The sequence below is a fragment of the Etheostoma cragini genome, chromosome 11, assembly GCF_013103735.1.
Source record: "Etheostoma cragini isolate CJK2018 chromosome 11, CSU_Ecrag_1.0, whole genome shotgun sequence".
Classification (NCBI taxonomy): Eukaryota; Metazoa; Chordata; class Actinopteri; order Perciformes; family Percidae; genus Etheostoma; species Etheostoma cragini.
Window position 1 is genome coordinate 8,327,094 of NC_048417.1, and position 15,072 is coordinate 8,342,165.

The 15,072-nt window shown below is 42.6% G+C and overlaps 1 protein-coding gene and 1 long non-coding RNA gene across 2 annotated transcripts in view; both read left to right on the forward strand.

Moving 5' to 3' along the window:
• LOC117952986 overlaps positions 1-10,532 on the forward strand; it is a 21,588-nt gene extending 11,056 nt beyond the window's left edge. The window contains exon 3 of the long non-coding RNA XR_004658548.1: positions 10,462-10,532. This is a non-coding gene — a long non-coding RNA (uncharacterized LOC117952986). The remainder of the gene's footprint in view (positions 1-10,461) is intronic.
• A 2,681-nt stretch (positions 10,533-13,213) lies between these two features.
• Positions 13,214-15,072, forward strand: part of olig2 (oligodendrocyte lineage transcription factor 2) — a 2,115-nt gene continuing 256 nt past the window's right edge. The window contains exons 1-2 of the mRNA XM_034886181.1: positions 13,214-13,311; positions 13,789-15,072. The exon at positions 13,789-15,072 is cut by the window's right edge and continues 256 nt beyond it. Of these exons, the coding sequence (XP_034742072.1) occupies positions 13,815-14,624 (810 nt within the window). The 5' untranslated portion in view covers positions 13,214-13,311; positions 13,789-13,814 and the 3' untranslated portion in view covers positions 14,625-15,072. The remainder of the gene's footprint in view (positions 13,312-13,788) is intronic.

The following is a 15,072-nucleotide window of genomic DNA, read 5'->3' on the forward strand; positions in this document are numbered from 1 at the left end:
CTCTCTCTCTCTCTCTCTCTCTCTCTCTCTCATAAACATGCACACCTGTGAGCACACTGCAGGTGCTGCCAAATTGAAGTCAGGTGTTGACTTGTTAAGTGTTGGACAGTGGGAAATTGTGTGTGTGTGTGTATATGTAGGGGGGGTAAGCGTGATCATTGCATCATCTAACATTAGTCCAAAATGATCAACATACATTGTTTTAAGACAGTTTGCTTTGTTTTACAGGAAATGCTTATTATTTTTCACAGTAATACTGAATTTGGTACAAGTTATGCTGCATTTACTTGGGATGGGAAATGTCAATTTGTGGCTTGTAAGACAATTTTGTTGTTGACGCAGTCCAAAAAATGCACAGACTCTCTGCAACCTTGTTTTGATTTTGTGTATAGCGTAAGCAGAGGTGGCTGGTTGGAAACTACAGGGGAATACACTACTTCTGCCATACATTTTTTTGTCTGTATCTTCATTATTGTGGAACAAGTGTAAAATCAAGCTGTTATTGATGTATGACTCATGCTTGAGGGTGGTTCATTACTAATTCACTTTAATAACCGGCGTGCATTCTATTCTTGCTTTATACAGTCTATGTATTCTTGCCATCATCATTTAAGTGTAACTTGGCAATTTCAAGAACTTTAGTCAGTGTTCAGTGCTCAGCTTATTTGGCCGTATTATACTGTATTGTAATGTTTGCTTTTGACACCCATGTGGAGGTTTGATGTGGTCAACGTTTATTCTGATATGCTGACATAAAGCAAGTAGGCTTACATGATTGCAGCAAGGAATCTTTAAGCCCCCCCCCCCCCCCCCCAACGTAAAAAGTGAGGTCCCCCAAAAGTAAAGTTAGTAGTTACATAGTTAACTTCTTACATTGTAACATTTTGCTGATGCAACAAGCTGCAGGTATTTTGAGATTGAGTTTGAAATTACAAGCCTGGGCTGTCAGTACTGGCCACAACACATGCATCATATGTGCTCACACACATAAACACAAACAAAATGTTCTCTCTTAATTGCTCCCTCAGTGTGCCCCATTTTGACCCAGTCTCTATGTAAAAAAAACCAAACAATGTCACATTCCAGACCATGCCACCCAATGCTGTTCAATGTGCCGCCTGTGCTGCGAACAAAAGCGTGCTCTCTGTCAGCAGGCACTGAACTGAGTGCAGCTGCCACTACCGTCTCTCTACTTTACTGGCGAGGCCCGAGCTTCTTAACAACTCTGATTTACTGGGAAATACAGACATTATTTTCTTCCCCTCTCCCTTCCATTTCGCCCATCCCTCTCTGCCCTCCCTATGCCCCCTGTTAGGTTAACATTTTCTGAGCTCACCACAACAGCTGGCTGTTTGACTCTGCCATGGCAGCAGAGGCGGAGTGAAGCTGCCAGCACACTCTCTTTGATTCTTTATTTTATTTATTTTTTACTTGTTTTTTTTTACTCTCGACCCTCCATTGAGCTACAGTGGTTGATTGTATGGCACCATGGCAGCACTGGCAGTTAAAGACTTGTATCTGTCTCAGTTGCACACTCTCTGTGTGTTTTTCTTTGTTCTGTTCCTCCAGGTGAATGCCATGCGGGCAAGGGTGCCAGGGAAGCAGATGGCTTCAAGACAGAGAAAGAAAGGAGAAATGTAGAAGAAAAAAAACTATGTAAAAAAAACTATGTTGAGAATACTAAGCACTAGGGATGAAGCAAGTCCTCATGCCTAAACTTAATAAAATAAAAGTATGATGTCCATCCTTCCACTTTGACCTCCTCTTTTTGACCTTTTTGCAATGCACCACTTCCCGTTTTGCACTAAAGGCAAACAAATCCATACTGCTTCATCCGGGATGTCAGCTGGAGCAGGATTGATGTGGATGTGAAAACAGATTCAAATTGCAAAAAGCCACAAAGGTCAAAATTAAACAAGAGACAACAGCCTTGTCTTTACCAATACACCAGGACGCCCCAAATCAGTTTCTCGGTCGTGAAGAACTTATGAGTGAACAATGCATTTCTCATTGTGGCTTCCTGCCTGTGCACATTGCATTCATACTTTAAAAACTGATTTTGACAAAGACACGATCAAAGAATGTATTGGTGTTATTAAACTACATAAAACATGTCTAAAAAAATATGTGATTTAAAACATTTATTGGAACAACAAATTAAATAATCAGAAAACTTATTTAATCAAACAGGTTGTTTTATCTGTTTGAACAAATGGACCAATGTGCAAAGATGGACTTGATTTACTTCAAGTCTGAAACAGAGTTAAGAATCATCAATCTGAAGCACCTGTTAGTCTTGGATTTAATTAGAAAAGAAAAGAGTTAGCCCTCATGGCCTGCACTGAACAACAGGTTACTTCCTTAAGAATCCTCCAATTCTTGTCATGTGGTTAGCTGTTTTAGAGGTGGCTGATAAAGGATGTGTGGCATTCAACATATAAGCATACAGTGTGTATGTGTGCGTGTCCACTCCAGGGTGCTCCAAACTTTAAGGACAGCCCCTCCAGAAAACACAAGCCTGGCCCTCCAAACTCAAAGGACAAGCTCCATTCACCCCCTGGCAACAGCGCTGAGAAATGGAGAAGAAATGGGCAGAACCGAATGGGTGGGCAGTAAATTATCAACTTTTAGAGGAGAAGACACGATATTTATTTATAGCATTCAGCCAGGGAACTCGGGGAGGGTTGAAATGGAATGGGGGTACCCGTCTTTTGCAAGGGGCATCCTAGGTGGTCAGCATTGACCTGCACTAACCCCTTGTATCCTGTCTCATTCTCCCACCCTTCATACTTGTCTTGTACCCAAAGCTCCCGAGACCTCCCTGGTAATTAGGGAACAAGTCACACCCACTCCCTGCCCCCAAATGTAGTAAATTTTCCTCCTTCTCCCAGCCTTGTGACACACACACTCACACATCCTCAGAATTGAGGCTTTAACGCACCATTCAGCCCAATCCCTACTTGCACTATCCCCCACTCTACATTTTATCACCACCCCTTGTTTTGTTTTGCTGTCTCAATCCATCAATCTTCCCATTAGCCCTCCATATTACGGAAACTGCAGGGAACGCCCCCTTTACCACAGCCCTTCAAATCTGTCTTCCTCTCTGCACCTCCCTCAGCCTCCTCTACTTGCTGCTGACTCCCTCTTTCCCTCCATCCTTCGAGTCCAGCCTCATTTGTCCTGCCCGCTGCTTTCAAATGATCACACTCTCCCTCGTCCCCAAAGTTTTTCTGCTGATTCACCTCTAATTTGAAGTTAGCATCAGACTTTCCTTGAGCAAGGGCGTAAAGGATGGAGATGGACAGAGAGAGATGTATTGGTGATGCTGTGGGTAGACCGTGGTGGGGGTAGCTGCACTTTGGGTGGTATGTTTACTGCGAGGGTGGGACACAAAGCCCCCACTGTTCAGGCAGGCCCACAGGAGCTTGTTTTACAACAGGGGAGGGGCGGCCATCAATGGCCGGATGATGTGAACCACCCTGAGCCGCTTCACAGTGACAAACAGCCCCCTCCAAGCAGACCCCCACCTCTTCTTCTTTTCTGCTTTCTCCCATTGCCTCCCTCCTTCCCTCCACACATTCTGTTCTGTTGGACCAAAACCAGGGCAGCAGAGGGCATGCAACAGCACCGCAGCTCAATGGACTGGAAATGAGGGGACACATGCCCCCTCACACACAAATACACAAATACACAACACACATACTCAAAATTTCTCACATACATAATGGGCATACATGCATGCACTCACATGCACAGACACATACTGGATAATCTATCTGTCTTTCTTCTCCTAAAAATGCCTCAAGCATTTTGCTGGAACATTAATTGGTATTGGTTTAATTAAACCAGCTTGGTCCTTAATTGTGTTCCTCTCTTCATCCTCAAAAAGGAAAAAATAGCTTGATGACAGCATAATTGCTACAGAATTGAAGGAGAGCTAGTGTGTTGAGTTGCCAAGCGGGCACAAAAATCCTCCCCCTATTCTCAAGCTTCATGGGCCCCATGGTCCTGGGTAGGGTTAACCCTAACCCCATCCCATTCAATATTCACTCGTTTTTTATTTTAAACCAATTGTTTGTCTGAATACAATACTCATTTTTTTAATAGGCTTAAAACAAAAAACAATTCTAGTGCTGGTTCCATGGTATCAGCATTTTGGATGGTCATCATGCTAACAATGATTGGTCATGTGACACAGGCTGGGGAATTTGACATAACAGGCAGACAAGTGACAGTACTCTGTTTCAATGGAAATTACAATCGTCAGATTGACAGCATTCTATCTAAAAAGTTTTTTGGGGGGGCAATCCTATTCCAAGGAGAGCTGGTGACACTCCATGCCCCCCTTCTAGCCGCGCCCTTGGCTGAAAGAGACCTGTCTGGAAAATATAATCAAATGTAATTCCAAGAATGCGAACAAACAACCAATGGTATCATTTTTCCGATGATAAGGGTCTTGGCTGTAAGCAGGCAAAGAACAAAGTAGCCTTACCTAGCCTACATAAATCTTCAACCATGTGACGGTAAAACTTTCCTTGTATACCCACTTTTCACATTTTTTTCACTCTAAAGACTGTTACACAAAAAAATCTATTTTCAGGTCAGGGATAGGAATCAGTCTCTTAACAAGCTGCAACTCAGCTGGTCAGCAGTGGGATAGTAATAAAGTAGTCAAGACCCTTTGTTAGGGATGATGAGCTTGTGTATGTGTGAGGATCAGGATGGTAGTGAGAGTAAAGGAATGTAACTCAGCCTCTCAGTCCCTCCATATGACGCTAATTGCAGCAGAACGGGGATGGCCTGGGCTGCCTTGTGTACATCATTGTTATTCCTCCGCCTATTGTCTGCGGGCCTTTTGACAATCGCCATCTGAATGAGGGCCTGTTAAGCCTGGCAGATCCCCTTCATTAGACCCCTTTACACCCGTTGTGATGAAGCACTGAGGATACCGTAGGGCTATCAGTGACTTACAGCAGGACTGAGGCCACGTCCACAATAACCCATACCTTTCCATTCACACAAAGCCAGTATCTCCCACCTTTCAAAACAGTTTTTTATTTTAAACCTTTTTACCACACACTGTTCTCCCTTTCCCTTTTTCATGGACTGTTTGTTTTATTTAAAGTTTCACAAATTAAACAATGTGATACAAATATCCATAGATCAGACACTCCGCCTTTTGAGCCTTGTAGTCATTAAAAATAAAGAAAGAACGTTGTAATGTAAAAAAAAAAGCTTTCAAAGCAGTTTTCCGGTCCAACAACGTCACAAATCCTTGAAGACTATCAACCAAATTAAATTTATTTCAGCCATCTGATCAACGGTGGTCCGTGTGTTACAATTTAGACAAAAAGCATTAAATAACATGTAAGCCCAAGAATATCGTGTTTTGTACTAGTACAGTTGCCTGGCAACAAAAATAAGTTACAATCAAAGGAGACTATATTTTTATAATTTAGGGTGAACAAAAATGTATTACATGGTGCAAAATGAAATAAGAAATGTAAAGAGTCTTTGTTGATGAGAGCCCATCGTAACGTAGTCACATGTAGTGGGCAGTGATGCAATGGTTAGTGCAGGAATATTTCTCCTGGAGTCCAGACACTGATGGTGTTGGTGAAAAGGTGAAGAGAGTTGGCTAAAGATCTTGATGATGGGATGTAGAGCAGGACTTCTGATAATCTTAGTGAAAGGTACCTTGGACACTTAACACGATGAGAACTGTATGTGAATGGGTTGGAGGAGGGTCACCTAGATTGTTTTGAAATAACGTACTGACAGCAGCAGACAGAAAAGATTTTTTTTCAGTTTGACAGCAACTATATCGACTTAGGGATATTGTGGCAAAATCTGGGTGGTTTAATTTTCAGTGAGCAATAGTCTGCTGATAGAGTAGAAGCCAAAGAGCGAGAGATTTGAGAATGAATGAGAGCCTAAAGCAAGTCTTCCTGACTGAACTGTGAGTTCAACAACCAGAAATACAGGGATTCAAACATCATCACTACATCTGTGTTGTCTTACAAAATTACACTATATGTTTTGCAGGATTGTTCCACTTACATTAATGAACAGCAGTTGGAGAAAAAGTGAAACAAAAGCAAAATTTAACAATCCAAGTATACTGAAAAACTTTTAAAACTGTTTCTAAATCATTTCACAACCTTTTAACCTGATGACATCTGACAGCATCACTCCAGTGAACGTGACACTTTTTTGTCCACACAAGTTTGGTCGTACATACGTACTATGGACACAAGCTGCCAGCTGGCCTGCTTAGGGTCTAGTCCTCCGTCTCTCTAAAACAAGCATCTGGAGGCCTGGGGAGTGAATACAAGTGTGAATATATTCATCCCCATGCTGCTTTGTTAAATTTCTGGGCGTAAAGCCGTTGTACCCCCGTGCCCTCCTGGGTGACCCCTGAGGATCAGAGACCAGGTTGTCGAAACATTTGTAACATTTGGCCAAAGCAAATCTCAGGCTGCCTGTTGAATTGAAGCTCAGACCAAAGAGGAGAAGAAAAAAAAAATCCCCCTGGAACCCTCAAAACACACCCTACTCTGGACCAGGACCCCCCCTCTCGTTCCTTATCCCTCACACAACACACACTCACACAAACTGAGCATGGAGGCTCAACCTCTCACAACCTCCAGGAAATCCCCTTTATCTTTTCCCAGCCAGATGGGGCCGCTGGAATAATAGCCGAAGCCCAATGAGTTCCATTCAATTTGTCATGCCGTCTAAAGGAGCTTGTAAGCTTCCCATTTGCAGTTATGTTATAGTAACCATGGGAGGCTCTGCAGTGTTAGGACTTAATTACCTCCTAATAGCTGTTGTAGAGAGAAAGCCTCCTTCCAGCATAACACTGTCCAGCCCCTGAGACACAGCAGACTGAAGACTCCCTCTGCAGCCAGGATCCACATGGTTCATCATGAGTTAGCTGGCCTCCTCTTGCTTACACTAGTAACCGTTTCACCCCACATATACCTGTAGAAATCTGTTCAGAGGAGATGACAGACTGGTCACCATGCAGATGAGATTTTTGCACTCAGAGACATTGGAAGCATTTTTCTGATGATCTCAGGTCAGGTAGAGCTTTAACTTTGCATATTACTAATATTAATTTTATATTTAAAGGACATTTTAAGATTTCTTTGTCAGTCAGTCCACTTGGGTCTGAATGATCTCAACAACTATTAGATTGATTCATATTGTGAACTGTGGTACAGACATGCATGGCCCCAACAGGATAAATCCTTAACTCTGGTAGCTCTGACATTTCCTCCAGCGCCACCATGAGGTCAGAGTTGAGGTTTTGAGTGAAATATGTAAACTATGAGAGTGTATTGCCATGAAATTTAGTACAGACATTCATTGTCCTCTCAGGACGGATTAAAATAACTTCACAATCCCTCTAGCTCCATCATCAGGTCAAAATGTAATCTGTCTAACAATTTGGTTTATGACCAAACAAACTAATGACCTTACCATTGGCATCAGCTGCAAATTGTGTAAAGTTTTTTAAGATCCTTCTATGGCATGTTAGGCCTTTATTTGTGACAGGACAGCTTAGACATGAAAGGGGAGAGAGAGGGGGAATGACGTGAACCAAAGAGCTGAAGGTTGGAACCGAACCCGTGGCCGCTACATCAAGGACTGAGCCACCGTATATGGGCGTACGCCATGGTGAGCTACCCAGGTGCCCACTTTGTGTTTAGTGCTAACAAAAAAGGGTGAACATGTGACATCATCAGCATAAGCATGTCAATATTTTCATTGTTATTGTCTTCATGGCGTCTTGTTGTCTTCTGTCTGTAAGTGCTAATCTATCCTAATGTCTTGCTGTTTCCTGTTCCTCTGGTCTCAAATCATCTTGCCAAAAGACTCCAATTGAAAATAAAACAATGACTATGAGGTTAAAGTGCTGAGTAAAGGGTGTTTTTGTATCCTTTTTATACACAGACCCCCCTTTTAGGACAATGCGGCAAGTCAAGAAGAACAAACCTATTTGTTCAGTGCCGATATTATGAAAGAATCACTTTTTCTGGGATTTGGGGTGTTATTTTGTGCGTCTTGTGCAAACTTGGAAAACAACTATCTATGTTGTTTTGAGTGAGATACAGGTTTCTGAATGTCCTCTGCCTTCAGTCTCCGGGTGAGCTGTTCAAAGTCTCCACGGCTTTCTACGTCACTAGCCGAGACGAGGTGGCTAAACGTAGCACAAGCTAGCGCTAGCATGCTAGTTCATTCTCAATTGCAAAACACTGCTATAACACACACTAGTTCACCATAATCTACAAAAGAACCACTCCCATGTCCCTGTTCCGCAGGTATTCCACAAGTATGCCCTCGTTTAGAAGACGTCTCTCAGCTAAGCCTTGTACTGACCAAAGTTGGAAAGTTATCCAGCTGATGTGATCTTACCTAGCTACTGCGCATGTGCGACCCCCAACAAAGATGGCATAGAAGTGAGATGTCACGCTGTAGCTAAAACAAGTGAGATGTCTCCCTCTGTAGCTAAAAAAGAGACCTAAACACACAGGGTGAAAAGAGGATCTGCCGCAATGTGCAGTAAAAAATATGTTGTTTTTTGAAAATGAAACCATGTAAACCTATCTTGGTACAACCTCAAAATACAATTATGAACCTGACAATGAGCATCATATAAGCGCTTTAAATGGTACGTGGGAGTGATTTAAGAGATTTTGTGGCATTCATCAATTTTCCCACTTATCCGACTTGGATCTCTGCAGTGTGAAGTTAAAAACTCACCACAAACACGTTTCTGCAGTTGAGAGAGTTTGCTGAACACAACTTAGAACACTTGTATGAAGAAACATCCCAAAAAAGAAGTAAGATAGTTTTTGGAAGATTATGCAAAAATGTTGTTGCATGAGGCCAATTGATTCTGAACATGCAGACATGACAGCCAAGAAGGTTTTAGGGCCAAACATTTCTTGACTGGCCAAGTCAGTTCCATAAACTTAATCCTATTGATCATCTGTTTCCCATGATGGACACCAGACAGGGAGCAATGACAAAAACAAGCAGGAAGCAAGACAGGCAAAACAGTCACTGGCCGTTATGGATTTGTCATAAAAGATTAAACATGACTCTTTCTGTTGCTTTTCAACAGATGCATCGTTTTGAAAGGGAAAGTGGTGGAAAACTAAAATTGGAAGATTTTTTTTACCTTCAAGCTAGAGAATAAATGTTACTGTCTGCTTTGTTTAGTTCGTTCCTTTAGAGTTTTCTCATGTTTATTGTGATTTTTGAGGACACGGCTTGGCCCTAGGCACCCCCACTCACTCTGACATCTCTCCAATGTACCTGCATGTGTTTGTGTTATCACACACACAAATATCACTCTAGCATAGTGATACACTAATAGTATTGCATAATTGCATTACTCAGGACACATAGTGGACCTACGGTTACTGGTTTTCCTGAATTGTTTTCTTGGATTACTTTTGTGTTACAAAAACTGATTTTCTGTTTGTGAATTTAGCAGATGTTCTCTTTAGAACTGGTGTCTTTTGGATATTTTCCTCCTCATGCTGGGTAGGTACTTTGGGTCTTTTCCTCCATTTGAACTTGAAACATGAGACGACTAAATCATCTGAATTTGTTGACTTAGGATAAAGCCTCCTTTTTAAAGGATCAAATTAAATATTCAGCTCTGCTTTTCCTGTACTGGCACTTAACTTTCTCATTAAATGTACAGTAAATTGTTAGTGCAGGAAAGCTGCGTGTGAATCTAACTAGAAACGATACAAACACACACACAGTAACAGCAGTGGTGGTGGCAGGCGGCATCTCACGTTCCTCACTACAGATTTCAACAAAAGAATTTTGCTTAATTTTGTTCCAAGACTTCGCAGAGAAAGGGATCGAGGGGGAGAGCCAGGACGTTATTCATGTCTTTCAGTTAATTTGGCCTCAGCCGGTCAACTCCCAAGACAGAAAGAGAAACCTTCTCTCGTGTTTTTACACCCTCCTCTCTTTTCTACTTTTTTGTTCCCTTTCTTTTTCATTTTGGACGCAGATTAGCAGGATTAAGTATGGCTCACATATGCTCCTCCTCACTATTGGTATTCACCACGGCACAGGGCCTACCACCACCCAGACTGATGGACAGAGGGAGAGAGAGGGAGGGAGAAAGTAAGGAGATGATGGTGGTGTGGAGTGTAGTTGGTGAGAGTCAGAGTTGAAGGGGAATAGGAAATGTTAAAAACACCCCTTCCCACATGCCGTACATTTGTCTACTTTGAGTTTAGGGCTGTTTTCTCCAGTATGGGTTGAGCTACCGTTAAAACTTTTATTGTCGACACTAGTGCTTCCAACTGATTTTGTCTGTATTTTTTCTGCATGTTTTACCATGACAATGGACCTGCACAAAGTCCAGGTCCATAAATAACTTCTTCTTCCAGTTTGTTGTGGAAGATGCTTGACTGGTCTGAGCCCTGACCTCAACCCCATCCAACACATTTGGGATGAACTGGAACACAAACTGTAAGCCAGATCTTAGCACCCAACATCTTAGTCCTCATTAATGCTCTTGTGACTGAACGGTTGGGCTGAATGGGAGTAAATCCCTTCAACCAGGTTCCAAAATCAAGTGGATGGTGTCTGTGTGAAGCATCTGACACATGTTGTGGGAATCATGAGTGTAATGTTTTTTTTAATTTATTTTCTAACATGAGAGCAAATAATTGTAGGCTGAGTTCAGGAAATGTTCTTGCGTGATTCAGACACACTTAGTTTGTGTTGAATGGAACTGCAGGCTCTCTCTACTTTTTCAGATTCTTTCCACCCTCATTTATATTATTTATTATTTAGACTATGCATTGCTCCTGTCCAGAGCAGTGCTGTTGTCTAGCAATCTGGGAAATATTTCTGGCCAAACATGATGTAACTATGCTGCAAACTGCTGGATGGAGGGGTAAAATGCACTTTTCTGCAGGGCACTACAGGGCTGGCATATAAAACGTACAAGAAAATTGTTTTCTCAGATTGGGTGAAAACTTTTAATTACTTGATTTTATTTCCCAAGGCTTTTAAATCACAAAAATATGGCGTTGTGCCAAGAATTGGTGAGAAACTCTTCTGACTGTAATCTGTGGTTAAGTATTAGAATATTATTTAATATTTCTGAAACAAACTGTGAGGCTTAGACTACTATAACGCCTCCATAAGTCCTGATAAATGCCAATAATTGTACAAACTAATTGTAGTAGGTATAGAAGGCTAATGATGCATGCATGGATGTGACAGGAACCCATGAAAAAGAAAGCCTGTAGTCTGTGTTTCTCATTGTGAATCTGGTGCAACAGCGAGAGTGTGGGAATGTCTAATGACTGGTGGCACAGATACAACCCTCCTGATTTAAAATGCCACTTTAACCGCCTTCATTACCATACTCTTATTTAGACTAACGAGAGTAAACACGCGCAGGCAACGGACGGAGAAAACAAGCACATATAACGATGAGGAAGAAAGGGGACAGAGCGTCTGCGCGTGCGTGTGCGTGTGTGTGTGCGTTTGTGTAATGACCTTGATTTTGCGACGGACCGATGTGACAACTGACTGACGGTTGCGGGAAAATATTCGTTTCTGATTGGCTGGCAAGTGACGTTAAAATGGAATGTGACCCCACTGCTAAACCAATGTTCTACATCAGCGCGCATTGTTAACTGCAACCACCACAATTGCAAAATATCTTACTTGTAAACTAAAAGACCACAGATGGACAGACAGACAGACAGACAGATAGACGGACAAATATATACATACATACATACATAAATACATACATACATATATAGGCCTACAGACATACATACATACATACATATATACATAGCCTACATACCTACAGACATACACATTTAGAACACATTTAGATACCTTTTTTTGAGGACATTTTAATTAAATTAAAGCCTGTAATTAATAGGCTAAAATATAAATATACATGTTTTGGTCCTATGTGCTATTTAGCCAGGCTATATATTATTTTTGTGTTTCAAAACTACCTAAAAGAAAAGTTTCTGATAACAAACAGTGGCAATTATTTTAAATTAAAATCCACCTTTGAAGTTCACCCTAGCCGAGTCTGTAGAATAAATTATTAAATTAAGGTTATTCTCAAACATTTGTATTTTGTTTTGTTTTTTATAAATATATTTAAAAAGGCTACAGAGAGCATATTCCGATCCCAGACTTAGAAACAGATACACTTGTAGAGGCAATTAGCGCTGATTGCGTCTGACTGAACACTACAACTCATATTTGGGGACAATGCTGCTGTCAGTTTGAGTTACGTCCGAGAGCAAATCCCCGGTTTGGGTCCTTGTGTCTGTCACAGGCCGTCTGAGCGCCGGCAGCAGGCCACACTGCTATCGCTCACTGCGGACTAATTGAAATGTTACGGATCATAACCGTTAGAAACAATTTTGCACACTTCATTAATTAACGTTAAAGATGCGTTTAACGACAGCTGCTGGTCGACAGCGGGTAACAACGGAAAACACCACATTAACACTACAACTGCAAGCAGGAAACATATTGCGCTGCTTATTAGGCTTCGATCCGTTGTTACCTACCGTTCATTTGAAGGGACGAAGTGATTTAATGGTCGGATGGGCCGCAGCCCGGAGGGTTAAATAGTAAAGATACAAATAAATGAAAGATTAGGAACGAACTTTAAATAAATAGGTAAAAATATAGGCGTTAATATTAGATTGATAAATAACAATCATACGATGTTAAATAAAAATAAACCTGAGATATTTTTAAAAGTTATATTTCGGCACAAAAACGAATTCATTATAATTTAGCCTTGTCATTGAAAAAGAGGACTGGTTACTTTTATTACTGTCAGGTTCTGAATCCAGACACATTATTCACCTATAAGAGGCTAAATGTGGCTTAGTATCCGTGTTATTATAATAAAATCCATCCACACGCGGGCCAACATTTTAACAAGAAGGGGCCATATGTAGGACGGAGTGTGTCTGATTTCACTTAATGCTGTGTGTTGGTAATTACATCAGGCTGGAGGACACTCCGTTACCCTCCTCCCCCTGCCCCCACCCTCCTCCTCTTCCTCACTCCACGGAGCTGATTGGGCGCAGGGATGCAGCCGGGACACAAACGGCGTTGTCCTGGTGACCCGGCCTCTGTGCACTTCAGCCCGCTATAAAAGCCCGCAGTCGCACGCAGGCGTGCCAAATGGGCTGTCACATGCGATTTGGAGTAACAAGTGGATTTGACGTTTAGGTTTTCTCACCATCGCGCTTGGAAACACTCTCGGTACGTGTTTGATTATTTGTTTTTAGACCTTCTGATGAGCAATTAGTCTCGTTTTACACAGATTTAGATGTTCCCTGCTCTTCGCCAGATGTAAGTAGAAAAACTGCGTAGAATAGATACGGAAACTTTCTGATCACTAATTCCTTCTCTGATGAACAAATATCAATATAAAGATAAAAAAGGTAAAGCAAATTTGCGAGAAATGTAATTGTAAGCCGTGTTAAAATAGGCTATATTTCTACAGCATTTAGGATACTTTTTTTTTTGCCTTACATTTTATTCAAGGCTACCAATTAGCATATCTAAAAGCAACATTTTCTTTACATAGTCCTACTTTTCTTTGTAATCATTTTGTTTATTGGCTACCAGTTGTAACACCAGAAAGTTGATATTAGGCTATCGTTTGTGGTAAAGGTATGAGATGTGGATTTTAGGGTTCAGCAAATTAAAACGTTTTTTTTTTTTTTCTCTCTTCAGAGCACTGTAGCTACTGGACCAAGAACATGGACTCAGATACGAGCCGCGTGTCAAGCAGACCCTCATCTCCCGAAGAAGACATTTTCCTGTCCGCCTTAAAGAAGTCAGTGCACGGTTTCTCCGGCGCCGTGTCCTCCACACAGAGCGACTCTCTGTCTGAGATCCCCGGCCTGCGCGGCCTTTCCGCAGACGACGAGGATTCCCTCCTTCGGCTGTCCAAGAAAGACCGGAAACTCCTGTCAGAGAACGAGCTGCAGACCATCCGCCTCAAGATCAACAGCCGCGAGAGGAAAAGAATGCACGATCTCAACGTGGCCATGGATGGGCTCCGGGAGGTCATGCCCTATGCGCACGGACCCTCGGTGCGCAAACTCTCCAAAATCGCGACCCTGCTGCTGGCTAGAAACTACATCCTGATGCTGAGCAACTCACTGGAGGAGATGAAGCGGCTGGTCAGCGAGATCTACGGCAGTAGCGGACACCACGGCGGCTTCCACCCAGCAGCTTGTGGGACTATGACACATGCTGGGCCCGTGCCGGGACACCCGGCGGTTTCACACGCCTCACACCCGGTGGTGCACCACCCGCTCCTCCCCCCGGCAGTCTCCACCGCCTCGCTGTCAGCGCCTGGTATCTCCGCCGTCACCTCGGTCCGACCCCACCATGGACTCCTCAAAGCGCCCGTTGCAGGCGCGGGGCCGCTGGGCAGCAGTTTCCATCACTGGGGCGTTGGCACCGGGATGCCTTGTCCGTGCAGCATGTGCCAAGTCCCGCCTCCGCATGTGACCAGCATGAGCGCCGTCACTATGCCGAGGCTGGCCAGCGACTCCAAGTGACTCTAAACTAAACGGAGACGAACTTTTTGGGGTTGTTAATGTACAGACTCTCTCCCCTCACTATAACTCTTTTTTAATTTATCTTTGTTGCTGAATCCGTTGTCTCGACGGAGCCAGTAAAGAACATTGATTTTCCTCACTGGGCCTTTGGGGTTTTGCAACTAACTTAGTGTTTATGGTAATTAACCTCAATTGTAACAGGTGTTTCTTCACAGAGCTCCAAAAGCGCCACACAACTTCAGCTTATTACTGGAAGTCTTTGGCCCAGGCATCTGTGTGTCTAGTTATTTAAAGAGCAATCCGTTTGAATCCGTTCTGTGGGCCTGCAGAGGCGAAAGGACCCAGATCAAACCACAAATATAGAGTGTACATATGTAGATTGAATATTCTGTTTAAATAGTCGGATAGGCCTATATCATGTATTAGAGTCTGGTTATTGTGTGGGAAG